This window comes from Heterodontus francisci, chromosome 15, assembly GCF_036365525.1.
Source record: "Heterodontus francisci isolate sHetFra1 chromosome 15, sHetFra1.hap1, whole genome shotgun sequence".
Classification (NCBI taxonomy): domain Eukaryota; kingdom Metazoa; phylum Chordata; class Chondrichthyes; order Heterodontiformes; family Heterodontidae; genus Heterodontus; species Heterodontus francisci.
Window position 1 is genome coordinate 85,383,623 of NC_090385.1, and position 26,934 is coordinate 85,410,556.

General features: G+C 46.8%; 1 protein-coding gene across 1 annotated transcript in view; it reads left to right on the forward strand.

Moving 5' to 3' along the window:
- Positions 1-26,934, forward strand: part of LOC137377935 (sodium/hydrogen exchanger 2-like) — a 332,862-nt gene that overhangs the window by 273,376 nt on the left and 32,552 nt on the right. Inside the window, exon 8 of the mRNA XM_068048001.1 lies at positions 15,544-15,708. Within this exon, the coding sequence (XP_067904102.1) occupies positions 15,544-15,708 (165 nt within the window). The remainder of the gene's footprint in view (positions 1-15,543; positions 15,709-26,934) is intronic.

Below are 26,934 nucleotides of genomic sequence, written 5' to 3' on the forward strand. Positions count from 1 at the left end.
GCCGGTCATTCTCAAAAAACACAAGCCCCTTTGTGCACTCAGTCACCAGAGCATTGAATTCAGCGGATGGGCATCGAACCTGACAGTGTCACGCTGCCGCCGTTGCCTTCAACAGAGTCTCGCATTGTCCTTTCTTCAATGGAGTCTGGCAGGAGAAATTGCTGTTCCCGATATCTCGCTCCATATCGCTGTTCCTGTTGAAGACTGTTGCTGAGCCTGTCTGCAGTACTGCTACTTTGAGACATTCTGCTGCCTCCATGCTGTCATCTTCAAATGCACATCACTGCCACTGCTGCCACAATGTCATAGATGGTGCACTCAGAACTCAAAAGCCTTCATAACCACATGCTGCCACCATATTTTGTTATTGCTTTCTTCCGCAATAAGGTACCAGACAATCAGGAGTTGAAATTGTGGGTTCTTTATTGTGAAGTAACAAATTTACAAGAGAGCCCTATCATACATGTGTGACTAGGTGACTAACCCAACTGCTCTACCACATGTCGGATGTCATCACTTCTTTTAATGATGTGTGAAGTATTCAAACTATTAAAGTGATATCACAACACTATATATAGATGGTAGTAAATACTGCCCTTTGCTACATTCGATAAACACTCAGGTTGGTATGATAACGTAATCACAGAATCGCTACAATGCAGAAGGTGGCCATTCGGCCCATCGTGTCCGCACTGGCTCTTTGAAAGAGCAATTCCGTCAGTTCCATTCTCCCGTCTTCTCCCCATAACCCTGCACATTCTTACTTTTCATATAACAGTCTAATTCCCTTTTGAATGCTTCAATTGAACCTGCCTCCACCACATTCTCAGGCAGCGCATTCTAAACCTTAACCACTCGCTGCGTGAAAAAGTTTTTCCTCTTGTCACTTTTGCTTCTCTTACCAAATACTTTAAATCTGTGCCCTCTCATTCTCAATCCTTTCACGAGTGGGAACAGTTTCTCTCTATCTACTCTGTCCATACCCCTCATGATTTTGAATACCTCTATCAGATCACCTCTCAGCCTTCTCTTCTCTAAGGAAAACAATGCTAACTTCTCCAATCTGTCTTCTTAACTGAAATTCCTCATCCCTGGACCCATTCTCTTGAATCTTTTCTGCACTCTCGCCAATTCCCTCACATCTTTCCTCAAGTACGGCACCCAGAACTGGATGCAATACTCCAGCTGAGGCTGAACTAGTGTCTTATACAAGTTCAACATAACTTCCTTGCTCTTGTACTCGATGCCCCTATTAATAAAGCCCAGGATACTGTATGCTTTATTAACCGTGCTCTCATCCTGTCCTACCACCTTCAATGACTTATGTACATAGACACCCAGGTCCCTCTGCTCCTGCACCCACTTTAGAATTGTGCCCTTTATTCTATATTGTCTCTCTATGTTCTTCCTAACAAAATGTATCACTTCATATTTCACTGCATTGAATTTCATCTGCCACCAGTCTGCCCATTCCACCAACTTGTCTATGTCCTTTTCAAGTTCTACAATATCCTCCTCATAGTTCACAATGCTTCCAAGTTTTGTATCATCTGCAAACTTTGAAATGGCTGCTCTTAGTTATTAGGGATGGGCAATAAGTGCTGGCCTAGCCAGTGATGCCCACATCCCATGACAGAATAAAAAAAAATTCACATTCTCTGGAACATTGAACCAATAATAATTGAAGTGTGTTCGGATTGGGAAGGGGTTGATATCCTGTGAGGAATTCAAAAGCAAGTTTAGCACATCTGTCTGTTGCATTTTAATGGACCCACCTCATTATCATTTTACTTTCGGGTTGGGGGTTGATTGCGTGGCAGTAGGCATGAAGAGGACCTGCAGGATGTGACCTCAACTCTAGTATTTAAAAGACCAATACAAAGATGGAATTTGGAGTCGTTGGGAGTTGCAAGCAAGAGAGGAAGAACATTGACAATGGATTCAGGATGGTCAAAGGCTTCACCCAGCTTTATTGATATTTCCCTTGATGAACCACTGCCTGCAGTGAGGAGCCAGAACGTTATAGGACAGAATATTAACTATCAAGCGGAGGCAGGTTCAGGTGCAGGTTGGCGGGGGAGGTTAAAACCCCAAAAAGGAACCCTACCAATGATGCAGAGGAGAGGTACAACAGGAGCCACATCACCACAAGGCTGATAATAAGACAAGCCATTGGGTTGCTGAAGATGCGATTCAGGTGCCTTCACAGATTTGGAGGCAGCCGTCAGCATGCCCTACCAAAGATCTCCAGGATGGTTGTGATCGGCTCTACCCTTCACAGCATCGCAGTGCAGAGAGGTGTGGAGCTGCAGGAAGAGGAAGGTGCAGAATTATTGGCATCCTCCGAATGGAAGATGGAGGAGGAGGAAGCAGCTGTGGTCATTGTGCCTGTAGCCACTCACCTTGCTGACAGAGAAGCCCGCGATGGACTCATCCAGGCAAACTTCACCTAATCTAAGTGCGTGAGGGCATCTGACAGTGCCAAAAGAAACCCTGTAACTCCCCATTCCCAAACAGGCCAGCAAGGACAGGGGGCAATGAGGCGTTAAACCACCAAGGTGAGGCTTTGCTCCATCCTGCACACAGTGGCAGTAAGAGGGTGCAGGCCATATACTTGGTTGCCTGCCGTGCCAGATGCTCCCTGCTGGTGGCCACTCTTTCTATGGAGGTGGGCATCAACACAAATGCCTGAGGTACCACAGCACTCCTACTAGATATGGACTCCTTCAATCTCTCTCCAAGGGTGCACACTGCCTCTGAAAATGCTGACAGAAACGCATACATTTTCTGTTACTGCTCCACAAGTTCCCTTTTTGTGGATGGCCTCCAAGACTTAGCATCTACGTCCAGCTGAGCAGAGCTTGGAGTGTACTGTGCCCTCAGATGGGGCATCTCCACTGCTGTCCCTGTATCCAGCACCTGCTCCTGCTCATATGTGTAGTGTGTCCCACCATGTGACAACCTAGCTAATTCTATTGGAGTCCCCACCAAGGTGTGTGTATCTGTTCTGGTGGAGGGCACGTATGAGTCATGTGATGGTGCATCCTCAGAATGCTCCCTCCCGCAACCCACCCGAGACCCCTCGGCCTCATCCTTCTTCAGCTCCTCTATCACCAAGGAATGACATGTGGAAAGTCAAAGACATGCCTTAGTGCTGACATTGGGGCAATATGAGTGACTGTTAAGTGCCAAATGGTAGTGTAACATCTAATGCTGTCACCAGGTCTCTGAACCACCTTCATTTCTCCATCATTAATACGCAGTGCGTGTGTCACCCTACTGATCTCCAAGGCACCATCCACCTCTGCGGTCAGGGTAGCAATGGCTGTAGGTCCACCCCTCATTCTGTGGCTCTCCCTGGAGTTGTGCACTGTCTTCTCCTGCAATGAGTGAAAGCAGAGTTAGGAAAGTGAGAAGTGCAACGTGTGGAGAGGAAAGAATGAGAACATTTGTGGAGGTTGACTGTGAGGGATGGGTATGAGATGGCAATAGGATGAGGGTGAGTTTGAGTAATGGCTATTCAGATGGAGATTTGAGGAGGTGCCTTATGAGTAAGAATGCCTGGAACTGAAAGGTGTGTTGCTCAGAGGAATGTTGTGCAGCAGAATGCTCGGGAAGTCAAAGAGTCATGGATGCCAGCTGAGAATGGCATGCCACCGACCTTTCCTGTCCTAATGAGGTCATTCTCCACATCCTCTCCTCCTCTTCAGAATTGTCTGCAGACGATGTGCGTTCAGAACCTTGTTCCCCCTGCAGCTCCAAACCTTGCTGCTGTACAATGTTGTGCATGGCACAGCAGACCATGAATATTCTGGACAGTCTGGCTGTTGTGAACTGAAGGGTGCCGCCAGATCTGTCCAAGCACCTGAAACATATCTTCAGCATGCCAATGGCTTGCTCAGTGACACATCTGGTGGTCATAAGGCTTTAATGGTATCACACCTGGGCCTCAATGGTCAGGTTTCTGACCAGTATGACCAGACAAATTTGAAGTGGGCATCCTTTGTCACCTAGTAGCCACCTGTCAGGCACACTAGAGGCTGGATCGTGTTCTCTCCCAGGCGCCAGGTTCCATGGTGTGGGGGGGGGGGGTTCCTGAAGATGACTCCGGATGAGGCCCGCCACAGACCTTGAATCACCACTGGGTGACGTGACCACAAGTAAAATATTCAAATCAATAAAATGAATTAACATGCACTTACCTGCGATCTCAAGGGCCCACTGCGATCTTCAGCACAGTGGCCTGCACTCCTGCGCCTTCAAATCCGGGGAAAGGCGGCACCACACTGATGGGGAGGGGGGAAGAGGTAAGATTTTCAGTGCATGTGGGGAAACAGGGTCAAATAAACAAAATTGGTGTCGGGGATGGTGGGGAGGGTTGAACTGTAAACTTTGTGCAGGTTGGGAGAGTAAAGGTCAAATGTTAAAGGTAAGTGTTTTGAGGAAGGAAAGAGCAAATAGTTAATGTAATTGTTATGGGAGGGGAATGGGAAAGGGGTATTAGAAATTTATTTATCAAATTTTGCTGGGGGGTCTGTCTTTAAACATTTAAATTAGGCGGCAGGGCTAGCTGCCCTTTAAAAATGGCGCCAGCACCTGCGCACAGGCAGCTGCCACCATTCTCGGGGACGGTCAGCCCACCCCCTCTACGGGAATTGGTGGGGGGGGGGTGCGCACAGGCCACCCTGGCCATTTAAATGAGCTGCCGCGCTTAGGATCGCGGTGGCTCTTTGCCGTGTGGCCTACATGGGCGGGCTCGCCATCAAACTCGGAGGCAGACTCTTCAATTCCAGCCCTAAAAGTGCGATGCTTTGGACTAACTCTGAGGAGTTATGAAAAACTGACTTTGTCTTTTAAAAAATAAACCTTTATTTTAAAAAATGAACAATGGCCCAAAATGGCCACCAAAGAAAAAGGATTGGCTTCTTGTGTATTCAAACTGTCTGACAGAGACAAAGGACAAATCTTCAAAGCCAAGAGGTGTCAATTGCACCCCATCCTAAAAACATGCCAAAATTGAATGTCTTCTTCTGAAACAAAGAAGGTATAAAGTAAATACGTCCTGGGCCTTTGTGCGATCACCATTGGGAAGAGATGAGAATGTTTCCTACCAGGAAGTGAGAGGTTACACAATTTTACCTTTAAAAAAGACAGTCAGAGAGAGAGAGAGAGAGAGGAAACATCCTAACATCTTATGTTCCAGCCAAGCCAGAAGACGTGCCCTGCCGCAGAATCCTATATCTACATTATACAGCAGGGAAAACTAAAAATGACCCAGTCTTTGACAAAACCATCAATCGAGAGAAACCGACAAACATCTCAGACCTGCAGCCATCGAAAACTTGATTTCCAAGAGAATTTAATAAATGTATTGTTATCTCTCCCCGCCACCACCCTCCCCCCACCCCCCCACGCACACACACTAAGTCACCTTCCTTTTTTCCCTTCTCTATCTGTCTCTTGTGTGTGCGTGTGTGAGCGAATGCGTTGAATGAATGCAGTAATTTCGGGATAAGGTGGGATAAACAATTCATTTTCTGTTTTTTTAAAACCTACAAGAAAACCTGTCACTGTCTGTTTATTTGAAAAAATAAAACACCATGGGTTAAATCCTAATAAAACACTTACTGTGGCCAGGTGGAGAGTTGAACTGTGGGAAGCACCCACATTGCACCACGTGGTCGTAACATACCCCATTAGTCTGCTTGCAGGCCCAAAGAACGAAGGGAGTTTGGAGTGCCACAAGATGAAAGCATCATAGCAACTCCCTGAGGATCTTGCTTATACCTGCAGGAATATCTTTTGCGGTTTTCACACTAGCCGTACATCGATTGAGTGGAAGCCCTTGCAGTTGATGAACACTCCAGGGTGATCTGGGGTTGTCTTAATTGCCACGTGTGGCAGCCAGAGACACAAACCCGAGAGCCTGCTTGTTCTGACTGGCATCATTGCAGGAAAAGGTGACATAATTGGCAACACTGACAAACAAGCCATCAGTCACTTATGCATTTGTGGGATGGTGACTGGGAGATCACGGATATGTCTCCAGCAGCACCTTGGAACAATTAGGAAGTAAAAATATTGAGGACAGTGGTGACTTTGCCAGTCACCAGTAGCGCATGGCCAGCAGGTTCTTGAGGTTGCACACCCGCTGCACATTGATGGACGAATATCCCTTGCAGTTTATAAAAACTCCTGGTTATTGTGGCAGTGCTCGCATTGCCATGCACATGCAGTCAATGGCACCCTCTGTCTGGGGGAATCAAGCCAGAGTGGCAAATCCAAGTGGCTCATTTCATCACTGATGAAATTTATAAAATTATTGGACCTGGAAAACAAGCCATCAGTGACCTGCCTAATGCATTTATGTGCAATCGACTGGCATATCCTGGATATTTTCTTCTTCTTTGGCCTCCTTGTCTCAAGAGACAATGGGTAAGCGCCTAGAGGTGGTCAGTGGTTTGTGAAGCAGCACCTGGAGTGGCTATAAAGGCCAATTCTAGAGTGACAGACTCTTCCACAGGTGCTGCAGATAAAATTGGTTGCCGGGGCTGTTACACAGTTGGCTCTCTCCTTGCGCTTCTGTCATTTTTCCTGCCAACTGCTAAGTCTCTTCGACTCGCCATTCTTTACCCCAGCCTTTATGGCTGCCCGCCTGCTCTGGCGATCACTGGCAACTGAGTCCCATGACTTGTGGTCAATATCACAGGACCTCATGTTGCGTTTGCAGATGTCTTTAACGCAGTGGGTCTGATACCAGTGACGAGCTCGTTGTACAATACATCCTTGGGTATTCTGCCATCTTCCATGCGGCTCACATGGCCAAGCCATCTCAAGCACTGCTGGATCAGTAGTGTGTATATGCTGGGGATGTTGGCCGTCTCGAGGACTTCTGCGTTGGAGATATGGCCCTGCCATCTGATGCCAAGGGTTCTCCAGAGGCAGCGAAGATGGAATGAGTTGAGACGTCGCTCTTGGCTGACATCCGTTGTCCAGGCCTCGCTGCCATAGAGCAAGGTACTGAGGACACAGGCTTGAAACACTCGGACTTTGTGTTCCGTGTCAGTGCGCCATTTTCCCACACCCTCTTGGCCAGTCTGGACATAGCAGCAGATGCCTTTCACATGCACTTGTTGATTTCTGCAATGAGAGACAGGTTACTGGTGATAGTTGAGCCTAGGTAGGTGAACTCTTGAACCACTTCCAGAGTGTGGTCGCCGATATTGATGGATGGAAAATTTCTGACGTCCTGTCCCATGATGTTCGTTTTCCTGAGGCTGATGGTTAGGCCAAATTCGGTGCAGGCAGTCGCAATCCTGTCGATGAGATTCTGCAGACACTCTTCTGTGTGAGATGTTAATGCAGCATCGTCAGCAAAGAGGAGTTCCCTGATGAGGACTTTCCGTACTTTAGTCTTCGCTCTTAGATGGGCAAGGTTGAACAACCTGCCATCTGATATTGTGTGGAGGAAAATTCCTTCTTCTAAAGGCTTGAACGCATGAGTAGGTGCGAGAACACAGCCCTGTTTCACGCCACTCAGGATAGGAAAGGGGTCTGATGAGGTGACGCTCTGCTGAATTGTGCCTTTCATATTGTCATGGAATTTATTTATTTTTTATTTATTTATAGATACAGCACTGAAACAGGCCCTTCGGCCCACCCAGTCTGTGCCGACCAACAACCACCCATTTATACTAACCCTACAGTAATCCCATATGCCCTACCACCTATCTACACTAGGGGCAATTTGTAACAGCCAATTTACCTATCACCTGGTGATGATACTTAGTAGCTTTGGTGGACATCCGATCTTTGCTAGTAGTCTGAAGAGATCATGTCTGCTGACGAGGTCAAAGGCTTTGGTGAGATCTATGAAAGCAACGTAGAGGGGCATCTGTTGTTCATGGCATTTCTCCTGTAGCTGGCGAAGGGAGAACAGCATGCCAATGGTGGATCTCTCTGCTTGAAAGCCGCACTGTGCCTCAGGGTAGATACGCTCAGCCAGCTTCTAGAGTCTGTTTAAAACGACTCGAGCGAAGACTTTCCCCACTATGCTGAGCAGGGAGATTCCACGGTAGTTGTTGCAGTCACTGCGGTGACCCTTGTTCTTATAGAGGGTGATGATATTGGCATCGCGCATGTCCTGTGGTACTGCTCCCTCATCCCAGCACAGGCAAAGCAGATCATGGAGTGCTGAGAGTATAGCAGGCTTGGCACTCTTGATTATTTCAGGGGTAATGCCGTCCTTCCCAGGGGCTTTTCCACTGGCTAGAGAATCAATGGCATCACTGAGTTCTAATTTTGTTGGCTGTTCGTCCAGCTCATCCATGACTGGCAGAGACTGGGCTGCATTGAGGGCGGTATCAGTGACAACATTCTCCCTGGAGTACAGTTCTAGGTAGTGCTCCACCCAGTGGTCCATTTGCTTGCATTGGTCAGTGATTCTGTCCCCTGATTTAGACTTGAGGGGGGCAATCTTCTTGATGGTTGGCCCAAAAGCTCTCTTAATGCCACCATACATTCCTCTGATGTTTCCGGTGTCAGAGGCCATCTGAATACGACTGCATAGGTGTTGCCAGTAGTCGTTTGCACAGCGCCTCACTGTTCTTTGTGCAGTGCTTCTGGCTACTTTAAGTGCTGCGGATGTTAACTCGCTGGCTGCTTTCTTGCAGTTCAACAGTGCAGTGCGCTTAGCAGCTATGACAGGTTCCAGCTCTTCAAAGTGAGATTGAAACCAGTCTGCATTCTGCTTCTCACGTTTGCCAAAGGTGGTTATTGCTGAGTCATAGATAGCATCTCTGATGTCGGCCCACTTCATCTCTGCATCCCCTGCAGGAGTGTTTTGAAGGGCTTTTTCAAGTGAATTTAGAAACATATGTAGCAGCTGTGGGTAAGAAATTCTTAGTTTTTTTTTTAGTTTTTAGAGATACAGCACTGAAACAGGCCCTTCGACCCACCGGGTCTGTGCCGACCATCAACCACCCATTTATACTAATCCTACATTAATCCCATATTCCTACCACATCCCCACCTGTCCCTATATTTCCCTACCACCTACCTATACTAGGGGCAATTTATAATGGCCAATTAACCTATCAACCTGCAAGTCTTTGGCATGTGGGAGGAAACCGGAGCACCCGGAGGAAACCCACGCAGACACAGGGAGAACTTGCAAACTCCACAGAGGCAGTACCCAGAATTGAACCTGGGTCGCTGGAGCTGTGAGGCTGTGGTGCTAACCACTGCGCCACTGTGCCACCCCTGATAGTGTTGATGCCGGGCGGCCCTTCTGCTTGGAGTGATGTAGCTTCTTTGGTTTGAGTCTAACTTTGCTGCACACCAGGGAGTGGTCAGTGTCGCAATCTGCACTGTGGAAGCTGCGTGTGATTTGAACACTATTTATAGAGGCTCGCCTTGTGACGATGAGGTCCATCTGGTGCCAACGACATGATCTTGGGTGCCTCCATGAAACCTGGTGATAAGGGTTTAGTATGACAGAACAAGTTGGTGATGCAGAGGTTGTGATAGGTACTGCAGCAGTCTCTGTCCATTCTCATTCATCCTTCCAAAGCCATAGCGCCCAAGGCAAGAGGGCCATGAGTCATGGTCGGCCCCAACCCTGGCGTTAAAGCCCCACAGGAGGAACAAATGTTCGGTATTGAGAATGCTAGTAATGATATTATGGAGTTTCTCGTAGAACTGGTCTTTAACTTCAGGTGGGGAGCAGAATGTTGGAGCTGAGTAGGTGTACTGGACCAGAGGCGGTGAGCAGTCGGATGGACAGTATGCGTTCCGAGCCATTTGAAGATGGCTCTATCATGCTGAGCAAAGAGTTTCTGATGGCGAAGCCCACTCCATACTGTCTTGGTTCTTCAGGATCCCTACCCTGCCAGAAGAAGGTGTAGTCTTGCTCTGTTCGAGATCCGCTTGCAGGGAGGCGTGTCTCCTGAAGTGCTGCAATGTCCACATTGAGTCTACTGAGCTCATTGTTAATGATGGCGGTCTTCCGAGAATCGTTGATTTGTGTAAGGTCTTCCAACAGGCCAGGACACATAGTTCTGACGTTCCAGCTTGCAAAACGAAGGGCTGGTACCTTCTTTCCTTTTTTGTCATGCTGTTTGGTGTGGTGTTACAGTCCACTTGTCGAGCAATGACCCTGAGCTTCAAGCACCCATTGAAGCAGGTGGACTGAGGCGAGACGGAACCTTTCTGACCAAAGGCTGCCCGGTTTGAGACTGGTGGTAGCTGTCCAGTGAGATGCGATGACCTCTCCCACCGACAAAGGCAACCCTGGATGCCCAATCTCTACGCCAATTGAGCTGGACTTATAACCCGTAACTGCTGCCTTCCTTGTTGTTTTGGTCGCTGTGAGGCGACTATGGAGTGACCTCTCCATGGCGCATGCCTGGGCAGAATGTATGGAGGTTGTGAGTTGCCCAAGCATCAAAACCCCCCTCTCGGCCTTCCTACTGGGGTCCAAAGGAGTGCAGAGCAAGACGTTTGGCACCGGCATGGCTGCAGGAACTGCTGGAAACATGCCAAAGGTGACACATGACCGCCTTAGGGGTTCTGCTCTGGATTTTCTGTTAGGATTTACTCCCTTAGCCTTGGTCTCTCCCAAGACGCCAACAAGGCAGTAGGGTTGTTAGTTGCTATCCCTGAGTAGGGGCCCTAACAAGTAAACTGGGCAATTTCATGGAGGGAGAGGGAAGGGGGTGCGAGGAGGGAGGGGGTGCAAGGATGGAGGGGATGGGGGAAGGAGGTGCGAGCGGAGAGGGGATGTGAGGGGGAAGGGAGTACGAGGGGAAGGGGTGCGGAGGGGTACAAGGGGGAAGGGGGTATGTGGGTAAGGGGGGGAGGGTGCAGGGGAAGGGGGTGCGAGGGGGGAAGGGGGGAGGGGGTGCGAAGGAGGGGGGTGCGGGGGGAAGTGGGTGCGGGAGGAAAGGGTGTGAAGGGGTACGAGGGGGAAGGGGGTGCGGGGGGAAGAGGGTGCAGGGGGAAGGGGGTGCAAGGTGGGAAGGGATGCGGGGGGGAAGGGGATGGGGGAAGAGGGTGCGAGGGGGAAAGGGAGTGGGGGAGTGGGGAGGCGTCCGGTGGGGGTCGTTACCCTGGAGAGCAGACCAGCCCACAGCCTGCATGGCCTCCTCGATGTCGGCGTCCTCTAGGCCCTCCAGGCTGACAATGCGCTCATGGTCGGCATCCGGCTCATGGCGGAACTTCTTCCCTGGCTCCCAGCTGTGATGGCGGAAGGGCGACAGACGTCGGATTGAGGCCCTGAGCCTCGACGACCGCCTCATGGTCATTCGGGTCACCTGCTCCTCCCCGTCGAGCTCCCAGTAGGGTGGGAATTTCTTCCTGCACTCCAGTGACAGGCTCCTCAGTTTGCTCTGCATGTTTTCCAGCAGCTTCTTCACGGCTTCGGGCAACGAGGTAGACATCTTTCTCATTTCGGGGCCAGTGATGAGGTCTCCTGTATATGTCACCAGAAAGCCTGGAAATATCTTGAGGCAAATAAGTTGAGGGTGATAGTGACTTTGACAGCCACTGATATTGTGTGGCCACCAAGTCCATCAGGGAGCACGTCTTCCCATGGAAGCTGCAGATGTCTGCCATCATCTGCTGTGACAACTTCAGCCTGCAGAAACACTGCTCTTTTGACATATCAAGGACATATCATATCAACCTCCACCTGTACACGTTTCGTGGTTAGTACCTCCTGCACCCTTTATTACTCCCCTCTCTACTGCTCCCTGCTCTCTCTCTATTCTCTCTGCTGTCCAGATGTAGGTCTGTCAACAGCAGGCTGGTGCTGCTGCTGCTTCTGCTGCTGGTCCTCATCCAACTTCTTTTGAAATATCGCTCCAGTTCAGTGATTAGCATATGATAAAAGGCAGCTTGCCTCTCCCAAGGGGGTTGCACACAACCAGCCGAACATGCCCAAGTTAAATGCAGGTGGTGCTGGGTTGGAGCCGGCTTCCATATGTGCTTGTAATGTTGCCAACTTTAACATCCAATCCACACCCAAGTTCAGGTGCTCTTCCAAGTTAAAATTCTCCCTATTGTGTCTGGATATATTATCCAATGTAAGAGGAGAGCCTGGAATTTTATTGCTACAGATGCCTACTTCCATTGGGTGGTTCTCTAGAGTTCAATTACACATATACAAGGACAATATTTATAATTATTATTTAGGAAATTACATTTTAAAGTTGACAAGTTAAAGCATGAGTCTGAATAATGAACTTATTCCATTTAATAAATGAAAAGAATTACATTTTTATAATTTGCTGTCTCAGGAACAGCTCAAAGCATTTCATATTGTCGTAAGAGTTTTGTTTTTTTAAAAAAAAAGAAAACTAGGAGGTCTTTCTGCCTTTAAGATGGAATAAAAAGACTGAACAGTGACTGAATGTTGACATTTGGTGTTTGGAGTGTAGGCTGCAAGGCAATTTGTATCCAAGCAACAGGAAGATTTTATGACAGTCTGATGACTGCTGTGGAAAGGCTTTAGTTTCAGTTCCGCAGAGGTAAACAGTACAGCTAGCAGTGGCTGGAGCTGTGATTTGCTGGTAGACCAGAGAAAAAGAACTATTTTCTCTGAAAATGAGCTTTGCATTTCAAGGGAAAAAGTGTTACATTTAAGGTAAGTTTTGACCTGCCTGAAGAAAGAGGAAAAGACCCAGAAAAAAGAGGAGTTGCTACATTCTGTGGAGAAACACTCTTTTGCTGAGAAGAAGCCTGCATTGTTGAAAGTAGCAAAATTTCCTATTGTCTCCAGTGTTATGACACGACCACTCAGGACAAAGCCGTTGATCAAAATATATGATTCTGATTGCGGTGGGAGCAACGCACTATCAATTCAGTCCCGTCGCCCCACAGGTCGCATAACATATATATTTAAACTTTCCAAATCAAAGAAAGCCACAGCCGAATTGAAGAAATCTAATAATTCCTGAATGTGGTGAGCCAAACCAGGTATCTTTAGATATCAACAAATTACCTGTTTATTAAAAAAACCATAATCTTAAACACTACTAAGATAAACCAATATCTAAAGACCTTACAACTTATTTAAAAATCTAATTCCCCCATTCACATACATATACCCAAACTATCGGAAGTTTGGTGTTTAATTAGCTGCCCGAAAAAAAATCGAAATAATAATAAAGTCTTTGCAAATTTATGACGAAATGGAATCTCCGAATGTGGAACAGTCCGAGTTTGCTTGAAGTCTTCCAAGGCCTGATGAATCCAACGATAGGAGTTCAGCAATTACAGTTCAGTAGTCGAAGCATCAAACTCGTCTTCTTTCCAGCGATGAACACAGTAGATCAACAAATAGCTTTTTTAAAAAAAAAAGTATTAATCTGGCTTGACTTTTCAGAATTCTGAGAGAATAGGGTTTAAATAGACTGAGAGAGCTCTCCTCTTTCCTTCATGTGCCAGAACAGTCTGTGCCTGTGTCAACTGTCTCTGCAAAGCCAGTTTTTTCAAAGTTAAATGGCAACATTGTATGTCCTATTCTCTCTCTCTGTATGGCTGTATCCAGGGCAACCAAGATGCACTTTCCGGTAACTTCTGAAGCTAGCTGCCTTAAAGAAGTACTGATCACTTACAGCCTTAAAGGCATTTTGCATATTTCCCGAAAAAAAATATGATGATGACACCAGTCTCTGGAAAATCTCTGCCTCAAGAGTGAGCCCTGTGGCCTTTTGTATTTTTGGAAGTTTCTGAACTCTCAAGAAAGTTTCTACTGTTAGACTGCTACTTTAAAATTTAAATAGACCTGTTGCTGCAATCTGTTGCTGAAAGATGTGTGTGACACCTGCTGCAGATGAACTACTGTGAACGCCCACCCACCATTGACTGTTCATTAATTTGACCTGGAGAGACTATTCGACTCTGGGACACCTCAGGAAAATGCTACCAGAAGTTACAGCCCAGTTATTTTATTATTTCTAAGAAACTGTTATAAAGACAATATTTCTGTTTTCCCCAGTTAATCGTTGGTAATTGAATGTATGTGTGTGCATGAGGGTTACGAAGATTGAGGAGTTATAAAAAAATTTCATACTTATAGATTCATCTCATTATTGTTTAAAACTTGGTTTGTTAATAAATAGTTAATTTTATTGGTGATTAAAGAAACCTTGTTTGGCATGCTTTATTCTGCAGATAAACAAAGTGATTAATTTGGCTATTTTTCCAGTAGGTAGGAAACTTTACGAATATGCTGTGACATGTGGAGTTGTGGGACTGAATTAACAGTGCATTACGCCCACCTTGGTCGTAACAATATGCAATGCATTACTTCTACTGGGCAGGGATTGCAGTTATGCGGGCGAATGCTGTAGCCATTTTGCAAAAAGCAATATCCCAAAAACAGCATTTCGGTGAATGTTTACAGTTTTGGAGGGAAGAATGTTAGTCAAAATAGCAGAGAGTCTCCATGTTCCTCTTCAAATCGTGCCATGGGATCTTTCACACCTGATCCAGTGGAACAGGCAGAAGAGATCTCATCTTAACATCTCAGCCAAATGATTGGTGCTTTGACAATGCAACACTCCTTCGGTCGTGCAATAAAATCAGAAAATGCTGGAAATACTCAGCAGGTCTGGCAGCATCTGTGGAGAGAGAAACAGAGTTAATCTTTCAGGTAGATGACCTTTCATCAGAATAGTTCTGATTATTTCCAGCATTTTCTGTTTTTATTTCAAATTTCCTGCATCCGCAGTATTTTGCTTTGCCTAAATTATGTATTCAGTTCCTCACGTGAGACTTGAATCTGTGACTTTCTGACTCATGTATTAACACCACCGCTGGTCTAAATGTGCCTGAGAATTTATTTAATACATTGTTATAATGAACTGAAGTCCTGAAGAATGATTCTGGGTCATCATTACAGCAAGACAGACTTCTGTTTGACGGACTGGTACAGAACTGCAGATTCTGTCTTAATTTTCAGTTTACGGTGACTGCAATCTAGAATCCTAGAATCATACAGCACAGAAGGGGGCCGCTCAGCCCATTGTTCCTGTGCTAGCTCTTTGAAAGAGCCATACAATTAGTCGCACTCCCTCTGTTCTGTCCCCATAACTGTACATTTTTTTCTGTTTCAAGTGTATGTCCAATTCTCAGAAAGTTACTATTGAATCTACTTCCCTTTCAGGCAGTACATTTCAGATCATAACTCATTGTGTAACAAAAAATTCTCATCTCCCCTCTGGATCTTTTGCCAAGTATCTTAAATCTGCATCCTCTGGTTACCAATCTTCCTGCCAGTGGAAACAGTTTCTCCTTATTTACTTTATCAAAACCCTTCATGATTTCAAACACCTCCTTTAAATCTCCCTTTTACCTCCTCTGCTCTAATTAGATCTCCAATACTCACAATAATCAAAGTTTACAAACTCAGCAACTTAACTTAATACAGCAATGTTGAAGGACTGGGAAAGAATTGGAATTGCTTGTAGTTGTCCAAGCACATCTGCAACAGGATCTTTTCCGGAATCCCCACTAAACTCTTGTTCCAATTTGTTACAGATTTGAGAACTTCAACAGTAACTATCTCAACAAGGTTTTTATCAGAGAGCAACATTTGTCAAAATCCAGCATTGTTGTTTTATACCAGAAGCTGGAGAAGAAACATGCCATTGAGCTGGCTGAGGCGGGTCAGCTGGCAGGCGCACCATCCCTCGCATCTCTCCAGTGAGTATATTTCATGTTGCAAACTGAGTGCTGTTCCATTCATCTTTGTGTTGTCCATTGCAAAGCTCTGAGCTCCACTGGCTCCTATTCCTCTGCGGAGTAAATCTGCCATGTTGGCTTCCTCAGTGCTGCCAGTCAGGAAGGTTATTTTTTTAAAAAGGCTAGTCTAATGATGGCCATGAAACCATTATCAATTGTTGTAAAAACCCATCTGGTTCACTAATGTCCTTTCGGGAAGGAAATCTGCTGTCCTTACCTGGTCTGGCCTACATGTGACTTCAGACCCACAACAATGTGGTTAACTCTTACATGCCCTCTGAAATGGCCTAGCAAGCCACTCAGTTGTACCCAACCGCTACGAAGTCAATAAAAAGGAATGAAACCAGACGGACCACCCGGCATCGACCTAGGCACCAGAAACAACAACAGCAAACCCAACCCTGTCGACCCTGCAATGTCCTCCTTACTAACATAGAACATAGAACAGTACAGCACAGTACAGGCCCTTCGGCCCACGATGTTGTGCCGAACCTTTAACCTACTCTAAGATCAAACTAACTACCTACCCTTCATTCTACTATCATCCATGTACCTATCCAAGGGTCGCTTAAATGCCCCTAACGTATCTGCTTCTACTACCACCGCTGGCAGCGCATTCCACGCACCCACCACTCTCTGTGTAAAGAACCTACCTCTGACATCTCCCCGAAACCTTCCTCCAATCACCTTAAAATTATGCCCCCTGGTGATAGCCCTTTCCACCCTGGGAAAAAGTCTCTGACTATCCACTCTATCTATGCCTCTCATCATCTTGTACCCCTCTATCAAGTCACCTCTCATCCTTCTTCGCTCCAATGAGAAAAGCCCGAGCTCCCTCAATCTTTCTTTGTAGGACATGCCCTCCAGTCCAGGCAGCATCCTGGTAAATCTCCTCTGCACCCTCTCTAAAGCTTCCACATCCTTCCTATAATGAGGCGACCAGAACTGAACACAATATTCCAAGTGTGGTCGAACCAGGGCCTTAGAGAGCTGCAGCATAACCTCGCGGCTCTTAAACTCAATCCCCCTGTTAATGAAAGCCAACACACCATACGCCTTCTTAACAACCCTATCAACTTGGGTTGCAACTTTGAGCGATCTATGGACATGGACCCCAAGATCCCTCTGTTCCTCCACACTACCAAGAATCCTGTCTTTAAGCCTGTATTCCGCATTCAAATTCGACCTTCCAAAATGAATCACTTCACACTTTTCCAGGTTGAACTCCATCTGCCACTTCTCAGCCCAGCTCTGCATCCTGTCAATGTCCCGTTGCAACCTACAACAGCCTTCCACACTATCCACAACTCCAGCAACCTTCATGTCATCGGCAAACTTGCTAACCCAGCCTTCCACTTCCTCATCCAAGTCATTTATAAAAATCACAAAGAGCAGAGGTCCCAGAACAGATCCTTGTGGAACACCACTGGTCACCGAGCTCCATGCTGAATACTTTCCATCTACTACCACCCTCTGACTTCTATGGGCCAGCCAATTTTGTATCCACAAGCCAACTTTCCCTGAATTCCATGCCTCCTTACTTTCTGAATGAGCCTACCATGGGGAACCTTATCAAACGCCTTGCTAAAATCCATGTACACCACATCCACTGCTCTTCCTTCATCAATGTGTTTTGTCACATCTTCAAAGAATTCAATAAGGCTTGTGAGGCATGACCTGCCCCTCACAAAGCCATGCTGACTGTCTCTAATCAAACCTTGCTTTTCCAAATAATCATAAATCCTGTCTCTCAGAATCCACTCCAATAATTTTCCCACTACCGACGTAAGACTGACTGGTCTATAATTCCCAGGGTTATCCCTATTCCCTTTCTTGAACAAGGGAACAACATTTGCCACCCTCCAATCATCCGGTACTACTCCAGTGGACAGTGAAGACGCAAAGATCATCGCCAAAGGCGCAACAATCTCTTCCCTCGCTTCCCGTAATGTCCTTGGGTATATCCCGTCTGGCCCCGGGGACTTATCTGTCCTCATATCATTCAAAATTTCCAGCACATCCTCCCTCTTAACCTCAACCTGTTCGAGCATATCAGCCTGTTCCACGCTGTCCTCACAAACGACTAGGTCCCTCTAACTAGTGAATACTGAAGCAAAGTATTCATTTAGGACCTCCCCTACCTCCTCCTGACTCCAGGCACAAGTTCCCTCCACTATCCCTGATCGGCCCTACCCTCACTCTGGCCATCCTCTTGTTCCTCACATAAGTGTAGAACGCCTTGGGATTTTCCTTAATCCTACCCGCCAATGACTTTTTCCAAAGTTGGGAGAGCTGTCCCACAGACTAGTCAAGCAACAGCCTGACATAGTCATACTCAAAGAATCACACGTTACAATGTCCCAGACACCGTCATCACCATTCCCAGGTATATTCTGTCCCACCAGAAGGACAGACCCAGCAGAGGTGGCGGCACAGTGATATACAGTTGGGAGGAATTGCCCTGGGAGACCTCAACATCGACTCCAGACCCCATAATATCTCATGGCATCAGGTCAAACATGGGCAAGGAAACCTCCTGCTGATTACCACCTACCACACACACCCCTCCCCCACCCCCAGCTGATGAATCAGTACTCCTCCATGTTGAACACCACTTGGAGGAAGCACTGAGGGTAGCAAGGGTACAGAATGTACTCTGGATGGGGGACTTCAATGTCCACCAAGAGTGGCTCGGTAGCACCACTATTGACCAAGCTTGCCGAGTCCTAAAGGACATAGCTGCTAGACTGGGTCTGCGGCAGGTGGTGATGGAACCAACAAGAGGGAAAAATATACTTGACCTCATCATCACCAATCTGCCTGCCACAGATGCTTCTGCCCATGACTGCATTGGCAGGAGTGACCACCACACTGTTCTTGTCGAGATAAATTCCCGCCATCACTTTGAGGATACCTTCCATCGTGTTGTGTGGCACTATCACTGTGCTAAATAGGATAGATTTCGAACAGATCTAGCAATGCAAAGTTGGGCATCCATGAGACACTGTGGGCCATCAGCAGCAGCAGTATTGTACTTGTCCACAATCTGTAACCTCATGGTCCAGCATATCCCCCACTCTACCATTACCATCAAGCCAGGAGACCAACTCTGGTTCAATGAAGAGTGCAGGAGGACATACCAGGAGCTGCACCAGGCATACCTCAAAATGAGGTGTCAATCTGGTGAAGCTACAACGCAGGACTACTTGCATGCTAAACAGCGTAAGCAACATGCGATAGACAGAGCTAAGCGATCCCATAACCAAAGGATCAGATCTAAACTCTGCAGTCCTGCCACATCCAGTCATGAATGGTGGTGGACAGTTAAACAACTAACTGGAGGAGGTGGCTCCACAAATATCCCTATCCTCAATGATGGGGGAGCCCAGTACATTAGTGCGAAAGATAAGGCTGAGGCATTTGCATCCATCTTCAGCCAGAAGTGCCGAGTTGATGATCCATCTCGGTCTCCTCCTGAAGTCCCCAGCAGCACAGATGCCAGTCTTCAGCCAATTCGATTCACCCTGCGTGATATCAAGAAACGACTGAAGGCACTGGATACTGCAAAGGCTATGGGACCTGACAACATTCAGGCAATAGTACTGAAGACCTGTGCTCCAGAACTTGCCGTGCCCCTAGCCAAGATGTTTCAGTACAGCTACAACACTGGCATCTACCCGGCAATGTGGAAAATTGCCCAGGTATGTCCTGTACACAAAAAGCAGGACAAATCCAACCCGGCCAATTACCGCCCCATCAGTCAACTGTCAATCATCAGTAAAGTGATGGAAGGGGCTGTCGACAGTGCTATCAAATGGCAATTGCTTAGCAATAACCTGCTCAGTGACGCTCAGTTTGGGTTCCGCCAGGGCCACTCAGCTCCGGACCTCATTACAGTCTTGGTTCAAACATAGACAAAAGAGCTGAACTCCAGAGGTGAGGTGAGAGTGACTGCCCTTGACATCAAAGCAGCATTTAACCGAGCACAACATCAAGGAGCCCGAGCAAAACTGGAGTCAGTGTGAATCGGGGGAAAACCCTCCGCTGGTTGGAATCATACCTAGCGCAAAGGAAGATAATTGTGGCTGTTGGAGGTCAATCATCTGAGCTCCAGGACATCACTGCAGGAGTTCCTTAGGGTAGTGTCCTAGGCCCAACCATCTTCAGCTGCTTCATCAATGACCTTCCTTCAATCATAAGGTCAGAAGTGGGGATGTTCGCTGATGATTGCACAATGCTCAGCACCATTCGTGACTCCTCAGATACTGAAGCAGTCCGTGTGGAAATGCAACAAGACCTGGACAATATCCAGGCTAGGGCTGATAAGTGGCAAGTAACATTTGCGCCACACAAGTGCCAGGCAATGAACATCTCCAACAAGAGAGAATCTAACCATCTCTCCTTGACATTCAATGGCATTACAATTGCTGAATCCTCCACTATCAACATCCTGGGGGTTACCATTGACCAGAAACTGAACTAGAGTAGCCATATAAATACCATGCCATAAGAGCAGGTCAGATGCTAGGAGTTCTGTGGCATTTAACTCACCTCCTGACTCCCCAAAGGCACAAGTCAGGAGTGTGATGGAATACTCTCCACTTGTCTGGATGAGTGCAGCTTCAACAACACTCATGAAGCTCGACACCATCCAGGACAAAGCAGCCCGCATGATTGGCATCCCAACCACAAACATTCATCCCTCCACCACCGATGCACAATGGCAGCAGTGTGTACCATCTACAAGATGCATTTCAGCAAAACACCAAGGCTCCTTCAACAGCACCTTCCAAACCCACGACTTCTATCACCTAGAAGGACCTGGGCAGCAGATGCTTGGGAACACCACTACCTGCAAATTTCCCTCTAAGCCACACACCATCCTGTCTTGGAACTATATCGCCATTCCTTCACTGTCACTGGGACAAAATCTTGGAACTCCCTTCCTAACAACACTGTTGGCGTACCTACCCCAGATGGACTGCAGTGGTTCAAGAAGGCAGCTCCCCACCACCTTCTCAAGGGCAATTAGAGATGGGCAATAAATGCTGGCCTAGCTAGCGACACCCACATCCCATGAATGAATCATAAAAAAAGGTTCTATAAGAAGAATTGTGCCATACCTTATGTTTTTGGATTTTTTTTATCATTCTGTGGCAATCTTTACTGATAGTCTGGAGCACAGTTGTGGTGTTTAGCTGCTAATATGGAGCTGTGTGTAATCTTACCTGTCCCTTTAAGGCCGTTGCTCAAATTCTCCCTTCAGCAAAGTGATTTAAATCGGCAATTTCTGAGCTCAGATAGAGGATAATAGTCGGTGTATGTAAAATCCCTGACTCCTACATTCAGGGTTATCATGGTCAAGAAAAACAAAGGCAAATAAATGGCTTTCTTCAGCTTTTATTTAAAGAAAGAATAACCCAACTGCATTTACATAGCACCTCTCAGGACCTCAGGATGCCCAAAGCAGTAATTACAGCAAGTCAGAGGATGCACTGTTTTATAAGTTCAGGGACATTATAACATGTAAGGTGTAGGTGAGTGCCTACAATCATTGAACAAACATTGAGTTCACAGAGTATCATGGAATCATAGAATGGTTACCGCACAGAAGGAGGCCATCCAGCCTGTCATGTCTGTGCCAGCTCTCTGAAAGAGCAACTCCCCTAGTCCCACTCCCCTGCTTTTTCCCCATAGCCCTGCAAATTTTTTATCTTCATAAAATCAGAGAATGGTACAAGGGACTGAGACTGTAGAAATCCTGGCTGATATTGTGTATTCCTGGACATCTATCTAGGGGGTGCAGGTGGTTTTTGGGTTAATGGGCAGCAATTCAGAGGGTGGTGACAGACAGAAACATAAAGGGGAAGGGATTGACTTGTGTGATTTTTGCTGCGACAACTGGGAGTGTCAGACAGAGCTGCTGGTGTGACAAGGAGTTGTTATAGGTCCCTGCTCACATTAGCATTGCAATTCCTATTGGAGCACCAGTTAGTAGAGTTATGGAGTAATGTAACAGACTAGTGTGAACATTTTGATTCTCAACATAATATATTTCACTTTTTAACAACTCCATTTTATTTATAGCATTCAGAATGCATCCATTGGAATTATAACCAAGAATATATATTCCTAGCTATTTTGACATTATCCCTCACCTTGTGCCTGCCCTCAACCCCCCCTCCCCTCCCTCCCCACCCACTGTTTTCATTCTACAAATGTTTTGCTGTCATTATAGATAACATAAACCTATATATTTACTATAACTATGTCCAAAAACCTAATCAAATGTTATTAAGAATAAAGAGGAAATCCAGGAAATAAACTCAGAGAATTTAACAATAGAATAATTACACAGCAGACGAAAGTCTCTGCTCTCTGCAGCCCTGCTTTCTCTACTAGGTACATCCTTCGCATCTGTTTTCCCTTGATTGCCTGTCACCATCCCATAATTATTGATTGGCTGCAACAATTATTGCAGCCAGTATTGGACAGCTCCCTCATACTGCTGGATAAACGTGCAGTAACAGGGGAAAGTATCCTGTCTAACTGAGCCATCACCATGCTTAAAGATTTTGCACTTCTTTAATATTCCACACCTTCCAATTCCTCTCCACAATCCAGAATGATGCATGTGGCATTGGTCAGCATTATATAGAGTTTGGCATGTACATCTATTTTTCTGGGTACAAAGTCAGAGAGTTATTTACAGCATAGAAGGAGGCCATTCAGTCCATTGAGTCTACGCTGACTCTCGCAGAACAATCCAATCAGTCCCACTCTCCTGCTTGATCCTGTAGCCCTGCAAGTTTATTTCCTTCAGGGACCCATTCAATTTCCTTTTGAAATCACTGAATGTCTCCGCTTCCAGCACCTTTGTGGGCAGTGAGTTTACGATCATTACCGCTCACTGCGTAAAAAAGTTCTTCCTCACATTGCCCCTGCATTATTTGCCCAAAACCTTCAATATGTGTCCCCTAGTCCTTGTACCGTCAGTTAATGGGAACAATTTATCCTTGTCTAACTTTAAGCCTGTCATGATCTTGTACACCTCAATCAAATCTCCCCTCAATCTCCTTTGCTCCAACCCCAGCTTTTCCAACCTAATCTTGTAATTAAAATCCACCATGCCTGGAACCATTCTGGTAAATCTCTTCTGTACCTTCTCAAGGATCCTCACATCTTTCCTAAAGTGTGGTGACAAGAACTGGATGCAATACTCCATTTGAGGCCTAAGCAGAGCTTTATGAAGGTTCAGCATAACTTCCCTGCTTTTGCACTCTAAGTCTCTATTTATGAAGCCCAAGATCCCAGGTGCTTTGCTAACCACTCTCTCAATAAGTCCAGCCACCTTCAAAGATCTATGCACATGCACCCCCAGGTCCCTCTGTTCCTGCACACTCTTTAGAACTGTGCCATTAAGTATACGTTGCCTCACCCTATATCTTCTGCCAAAATGCATCACCTCACACTTGTCTGTATTAAATTTCATCTCCCACTTGTCTGCCCATTCTGCTAGCCTATGTCCTGTTGCATGCGGTTCGTATCCTCCTCACTATTCCAAGATCTAAGTCATTTGTATATAGCAAAAAAAGCAGTGGTCCCAATACTGACCCATTCGGAAGCACCACTGTCTACCATCCTCCAGTCTAAAAAAACAACCATTTACCACAACCTGCTGTTTTCTGTCCTCAAGCCAATTTTTTTATCCAATTTGACACTGACCCTCCTATTCCATGAGCATCAATTTTGTTAACCAGCCTTTATGTAGTACTTTGTCAAATGCTTTCTTAAAATCCATACAGACAACATCCACTACATTCCCTTCATCAACCTTCTCTGTTACTTCATCAAGAATTTCAATTAGTCAAGCATGATCTGCCTTTTACAAATTAATGCTGGCTATCCTTAATTAACTCAAACCTCTCTTGAGTGTCCATTGATATTTTCCCTGATTATTGTTTCCAAAACCTTACCCACCACTGATGTTAAACTAACTGCCCTGTAGTTGCTAGGACTGTCCTTACACCTTTTCTTGAATAAGGGTGTCACATTTGCTACTCTTCAATCCTCTGGCACCTCCCTCGTATCCAAGGAAGATTAGAAGATTATGGCAAGCCCTTCCATAATCTCCACCCCCACTTTCTTTAGCAATCTGGGATGCAAGCCATCGGACCAGGTGACTTGTCAACCCTAAGCATAGCTAGCCTTTCAAGTACCTGCTCCCTCTTAATTTTTACTCTTTCCATTACCTCTACTCTCTCCGCTTCTACCGATATTTTGTCAGTTTCTTCTTCTTTGGTAAATACCAATACAAAGTAATCATAAGTATTCTCGCCTTGTCCTGTGCCTGCATTACCCTCTCAGTCCCTAATAGGCCCCAGCCCACCTCTTACTACCCATTTACTATTTACACACTGGTAGAAGATTTTGGGTTCCCTTTTATGTTTACTGCCATTCTATTTTCATAATCTCTCTTTGCCAGTCTTATTTTCCTCTTCACCTCCCCTCTCAACTTACTGTATATGGCCTAGTTCTCACTTGAAGAATTCACCTGACATGCATCATACAGCCTCTTTTTTTAGTTTAGTTTAGAGATACAGCACTGAAACAGGCCCTTCGGCCCACCGAGTCTGTGCCGACCATCAACCACCCATTTATATACTAATCCTACACTAATTCCATATTCCTGCCACATCCCCACCTGTCCTTATATTTCCCTACCACCTACCTATACTAGGGACAATTTATAATGGCCAATTTACCTATCAACCCGCAAGTCTTTGGCATGTGGGAGGAAACCGGAGCACCCGGAGGAAACCCACGCAGACACAGGGAGAACTTGCAAACTCCACACAGGCAGTACCCAGAATTGAACCTGGGTCGCTGGAGCTGTGAGGCTGCGGTGCGAACCACTTTTTTTTTTATTTCCAAAATATACTTTATTCATAAAAATCTGTAAAAATTACATTGCCAAACAGTTTCCAAACAGCACCAAAAAATACAAACATTGCAAGGGAGATCAGTTTCCTTCAATACTGTCATGAGTTTCTTCCCAACCCTTCCGTTTCACAATTGTCATGTCAATTACAGTTTTACATTTACAGCAATTGAGAATATTAACAATACAGTTCGAGGGGTTTCCCATGGATCCAGCCCCTCAGTCCAGCTTGGTGGGGGAACCTTACACTGTGGTCTTTCCCCATTGAGCCTTTGCTGCGGCTGCTCCAAGCTTTAGTGCGTCCCTCAGCACGTAGTCCTGGACCTTGGAATGTGCCAGTCTGCAACATTCGTTGGTGGACAACTCTTTGCGCTGGAAGACCAGCAAGTTTCGGGCAGACCAAAGGGCGTCTTTCACCGAATTGATAGTCCTCCCGCAGCAGTTGATGTTTGTCTCGGTGTGCGTCCCTGGGAACAGCCCGTAGAGCACAGACTCCTGTGTTACAGAGCTGCTTGGGATGAACCTTGACAAAAACCACTGCACCTCTTTCCACACCTGCTTTGCAAAGGCACATTCCAGGAGGAGGTGTGCGACCGTCTCTTCCCCACCACAGCCAACGCGGGGGCACTGTGCGGAGGGGGCGAGACTTCGGGTGTGCATGAAGGATCTGACGGGGAGGGCCCTTCTCACCACCAGCCAAGCTACGTCTTGGTGCTTGTTTGAAAGTTCTGGTGATGAGGCATTCCGCCAAATGACTTTGACGGTCTGCTCGGGGAACCATCCGACAGGATCCACCGTTTCCTTTTCCCGTAGGGCCTTGAGGACATTCCGTGCAGACCACTGCCTGATGGACCGGTGGTCGAAGGTGTTTTCCCGCAGAAACTGCTCCACGAAGGATAGGTGGTACGGCACGGCCCAACTGCATGGAGCGTTCCGCGGCAATGTGACCAGGCCCATCCTTCAAAACACCGGGGACAGATAGAACCTCAGCACGTAGTGACACTTGGAGTTTGCGTACTGGGGATCTACACACAGCTTGATGCAGCCACACACGAAGGTGGTCATCAGGATGAGGGCCACGTTGGGTACATTTTTCCCGCCCTTGTCCAGAGATTTGAACATCGTGTCCCTCCGGACCCAGTCCATTTTAGATCCCCAGACGAAGCGGAAAATGGCTCGGGTGACTGCCACGGCGCAGGAGTGGGGTATGGGCCAGACCTGCGCCACGTAGAGCAACAACGTGAGCGCCTCGCACCTGATGACCAGGTTCTTACCCACAATGGAGAGAGATCGCTGCCCCCACATGCCCAACTTTTGTCGTACCTTGGCTACACGCTCCTCCCATGTTTTGGTGCACGCCCCGGCACTTCTAACCACTGCGCCACTGAGCCGCCCCATGTTCTTTGTTCTTTGTAATGCCTCCAGATCTGCTCTGTGCTCCTACTCTTATTAATTCACTCACTTTATACTCACCCTGATTGAGGTTATTTATTTCCTGGCTCCTAATTTGAAAGAATGCCCTAGTTTAGAGAGAGAAATACCAACCAATCCCTTATCCACTTTACTGTGGTCATACTTTTCTTTGTTTCCTCACGCAGTGCTCTTTCTGCTGCTGTTTTATCCCCGCTTTTCTCTCAGACCTTCCGCTGTTCTCACAGTGCTCTCCCTTGCTGTCTGCCACTAGTTTATCCCCTCTGTGCTCTCAGACCTTCCACTGTTCTCAGTGCTCTCCCTCGCTGTCTCTGCCACTGGTTTATCCCCTCTGTGCTCTCAGACCTTCCGCTGTTCTCAGTGCTCTCCCTTGCTGTCTCTGCCACTGGTTTATCCCCTCTGTGCTCTCAGACCTTCCACTGTTCTCAGTGCTCTCCTTGCTGTCTCTGCCACTGGTTTATCCCCTCTGTGCTCTCAGACCTTCCGCTGTTCTCACAGTGCTGTCTCTGCCACTGGTTTATCCCCTCTGTGCTCTCAGACCTTCCGCTGTTCTCAGTGCTCTCCCTTGCTGTCTCTGCCACTGGTTTATCCCCTCTGTGCTCTCAGATCTTCCACTGTTCTCAGTGCTCTCCTTGCTGTCTCTGCCACTGGTTTATCCCCTCTATGCTCTCAGATCTTCCGCTGTTCTCAGTGCTCTCCCTTGCTGTCTCTGCCACTAGTTTATCCCCTCTGTGCTCTCAGACCTTCCGCAGTTCTCAGTGCTCTCCCTCGCTGTCTCTGCCACTGGTTTATCCCCACTGTGCTCTCAGACCTTC